The sequence below is a fragment of the Triticum aestivum genome, chromosome 2A, assembly GCF_018294505.1.
Source record: "Triticum aestivum cultivar Chinese Spring chromosome 2A, IWGSC CS RefSeq v2.1, whole genome shotgun sequence".
NCBI classification, from domain to species: domain Eukaryota; kingdom Viridiplantae; phylum Streptophyta; class Magnoliopsida; order Poales; family Poaceae; genus Triticum; species Triticum aestivum.
In genome coordinates, this window is record NC_057797.1 from 38,128,993 (window position 1) to 38,132,744 (window position 3,752).

At 47.7% G+C, this 3,752-nt stretch overlaps 1 protein-coding gene across 1 annotated transcript; it reads right to left on the bottom strand.

Moving 5' to 3' along the window:
• Nucleotides 1–1,500: 1,500 nt before the first annotated feature.
• LOC123184539 (acyl-[acyl-carrier-protein] desaturase 7, chloroplastic) lies at nucleotides 1,501–3,060 on the bottom strand. Its single transcript, XM_044596640.1, has 2 exons — nucleotides 2,851–3,060; nucleotides 1,501–2,752 (listed from the first exon to the last, which is right to left on the bottom strand). The coding sequence occupies exons 1-2, from the start codon at nucleotides 2,958–2,960 to the stop codon at nucleotides 1,525–1,527; spliced, it is 1,338 nt and encodes a 445-aa protein (XP_044452575.1). The 5' UTR covers nucleotides 2,961–3,060; the 3' UTR covers nucleotides 1,501–1,524.
• Between the last annotated feature and the right edge of the window lie 692 nt (nucleotides 3,061–3,752).

Consider the following 3,752-nt stretch of genomic DNA (forward strand, 5'->3'; position numbering starts at 1 on the left):
AAACAGAAAACATTTTTTTTCCGTTTCCCAGAGGTACGGCCGTGACTCTCGTGAAAGCACACCCGTGCCTCTCGCGGAAGCAAAACCATGATTCTCGCAAAAGGAGAAAAAAATAGAAAACGTGTTTTTTTCGTTTTCGAGAGGCACGACAGTGACTCTTGTGAAAGCACAACCGTGCCTCTCGCGGAAGCAAAATCGTGACTCTCGCGAAAGAAAAAAAAACTGAAAACATGTTTTTTTTTCGTTTTCGAGAGGCATGACCGTGACCCTCGCGAAAACAAAACCGTGGCTCTCGTGGAAGCAAAACCGTGACTCTCGCGAAAAAAACGGATTTTTTGGGTCGAAAAGCTAAGGAAGACCGGTGGAAAACCAAAACGTCGAAAAAATCCAGAAAAACCGTTTAAATAGCCGAAATCGTGTGCGAAAAAATTAAAAAAAAAATCTGAAGGGAGCACCTAGAGCGCGACACGTGACAAATGGCTGAGAGCGTGCCAAGTAGCGCTGATCGTTGCGAGACTCCTGAAGGAGTGCTCGTTAATTAGTTGCTCCTGGATGACGCTAGATGCACCTGCAAACCTGAGCTCATCTTATCTTTGAGATTTTTGATTGTGCTGCTTCAACTTGATTAGAAATGAACAAGCAGCTGGAAAAGTACAAATCTGGACTCGTGGCTTATAGAAATCTCCATCTTGTTTTCCCGAGTAAACCATAGTACGTATAGTACCTTTTTACTTGACAACTAAATAATACAAAAATCACTTGCAATACATGTATACAGAAAATATATTTGGTCATATCCGAAGCAGAGATGACCACGTTGTAACTCAAAAAAGAAATAAAAGAAAACGGAAAGAAAGAAGACCACGTTTCTTTCTGAAGAAATAATAATTATATGAGTCATTTTACCTCACATAAGAAATAAAATAAGACACACAAACTCTTTCTAAGGAAGCATGAACCAGGGGAGTGGTTTATCCTTAAAATAATAAAAAAGAGGTAATAAAATTAAGATTATGCAACTATGCCTAACATGAAAAAACCATAAAGACTTATTACCAAACTATGCCTATTAGTCATTTTTCTAGAGGGGCACCCCGCCCTTTGCAACCAAAAAACAGTAGTCCATCAGATACATAGGCTTGGTCCGAAACATAACAGAAACTGACCCAGTACCTTATAAGAGACAAGACAAACAAATTGAAAAATAATAATAAATGAACAAAAGAAACGAAATTTCTGAAGGAAGAATGAATTAGCGGTTATTACCCTTTAAGTAAAAAAATGGAGAAGAAAACAAATAATGACAACGAATTTGCACATAGTTTACAAAGAAATTGCACTTTTAATAATATGTAGTACTATACTAATGTAACAGTATGATATAGTACTTTCGACGGCGCCATTTGCAATGGCAAACTATAGATGAATAATGTTTAATTCCTCCAAAATATAGCATCGAGAAATGGCGGTTTATTTTTCATAGTAGAATTTATTTAAATATTTTAAGGGTAAGAGATAATTTTATTAGGCCATGGTGATGTTGACGGGCCTATCAAAGATCCAGCTAAATGGGATGGATGCTGTGGGCCGGGCCTTCTTGTCATTACGTTCGTGGGCCTTCTGCTCCAACCTTCGGATTTTTCGTGGGAGTGCGCACACATAGTCCCGCGCACGCCTACCCTCGTCGGAGAGCCCGGTGGCCACCAGCTCTTCCACTCCCCACTGATTTATGAGATGCTCCAAAATGCTACGGTAGTCGGAGGCAGTGTAAATGCCGGCCTGCTGCGCCACCGCCCCGTATTGGCTGAAGAGGTCGCTATCGCGGCCGTCGGTCATAAGGGACGCCGGCATGACGATCCGACGACGCATCATGTATGCGAGCGCGCGCACGGCGCCGTCCGGATCGATCTCGAACAGCTTCCCCACGATGCGCGTGTAGGCCAGCTCGTGGCGCTTCTCGTCGGCGGCGATGGCGCCGCATATACGCGCGAGCGACAGGTCGCCATGCTCCTTGGCGCGCCGCGCCGTGTTGCCATGGGAGATGGAGGTGGCGCGCTCCTGGAAGGCGACGTAGATGAAGCCGTGGTAGGGGCTCCGCGCGGCGTTCATGACCATGCCGGACTGGATGAGGTTGTGGATGGTCCTCTCGACCTGCCGCATGTCAACGCGGCCGGAGAGGAAGAGGTACTTGTTGAGCACGTCCCCGTGGCGATTCTCCTCGGCGGACCAGCCACGGATCCAGCGCGCCCAGGCGGTACCGCTGGAGCCTGTGAGGTCGCGCACGGCCTCGAAGCGGTTGGGTATACTCTGGTAAGTCGGCAGCGCCTCCTCCGTCACCATGTTCCCCACGAGGCACACGAGGTGCGCGTCGGGCAGGCCGGCCGCGCGGGCGCGGATGTCGCAGCACGCCGCGTGGAAGCCATCGGCGCCCAGCGACGCCAGGTCCGGCAGCAAGTCCGTCGGCTGCCACGCCACCTCCGCGGGCTTAAGGAGCGGCACCACATTCGCCTCCGCCCAAGGCTCCAGATGATCGAACACCTCTAGCTTCGCCGGCTCCAGGTACATGAGCCATTCATCGTCGGTGCCCTCCTCCTCGTGCCTAGCCGCAACGGCGGCGCCCCGGCCAGTGCGCGTGCTTCTCTTACTAACTTGGACCGCTTCACCTTGGAGTTGCGCAGGTTGTGCCAAGCAGTTGGCGGTGCTCATAGTCATACCCGCCATGATTCTTCCTCCATTCGCCCTACTGCATCTCCTGCGTAAAATCAAGTAGTACAGTGATCCAGAGATCCATTGCATGCATCGATACACTAATCTATTTTCAACTGAACTGTACATATGCACGATACGTACCAGTAGGTGATGTTGGTCACTTGGAGGCCTATATTATTCCCTGTTCTTGTCCATGGCATCGCTAGTGGGCAAGCATGTCTGAGGAGCCATGAGCTTTGCGACGTCGCCATATCACACTCTGTTTTCTAATGATATGAATGGAAGGTATATCTTCCTTTTGCGTCGGTGGAGCATATTTATAGAGCAGCTTCACTCCACCATGAATCAAGTGCTGGGTTCACGCAAAGAGAGAGAGAGAGAGAGAGAGAGAGAGAGAGAGAGAGAGAGAGAGAGAGAGAGAGAGAGAGAGAGAGAGAGTCAAGTGCTGGGAATAGTCATCTAAACTAGCAATCAAGCTGACAAACTTTGTGTGCTCTCTTTAGCGTGTTGAGCGCGTGGAGGTCTATGGTCTGTAGACATAGCCATTTGAAGATGGTAGCACGAATTTTGTTCAACCAATATGGATGACGGTCCACTAATGAGATTAGTGAAGCATTAATGTGTCATGTAATCTTGCGCCGTTAACGGCCGTTTCACCTAACATGGTAGTTTGCTGAGTTTTCGTTTTTGAAAACTCCGCAATGGCTATCTAAATGCTTGTCGAGTGCACAATAATAGAAACTAATACAATTAATGATTGCTAACAACTGTCCAGCCGAGTCTTGTTTGCCGAGAATGGAACTCGACAAACACAACGCCGAGTTGTTTCTAAACTCTGCCGAGTTCCCTTTGAATTTGGCAAATTCGGCAACTCCAGTAGTGGACTTTGTTTGGAACTTGATATTTGACAATAAAAGTTGATTGTGTACCTCAATCAATGGATAGGCAGAGGGCTACCCTCCCCCCCCCCCCCCCCCCCCCACCACCACCACACACACACCTTTTTGAAAAAGAAACCGCAAAGAAATATTTAGATTCATCGA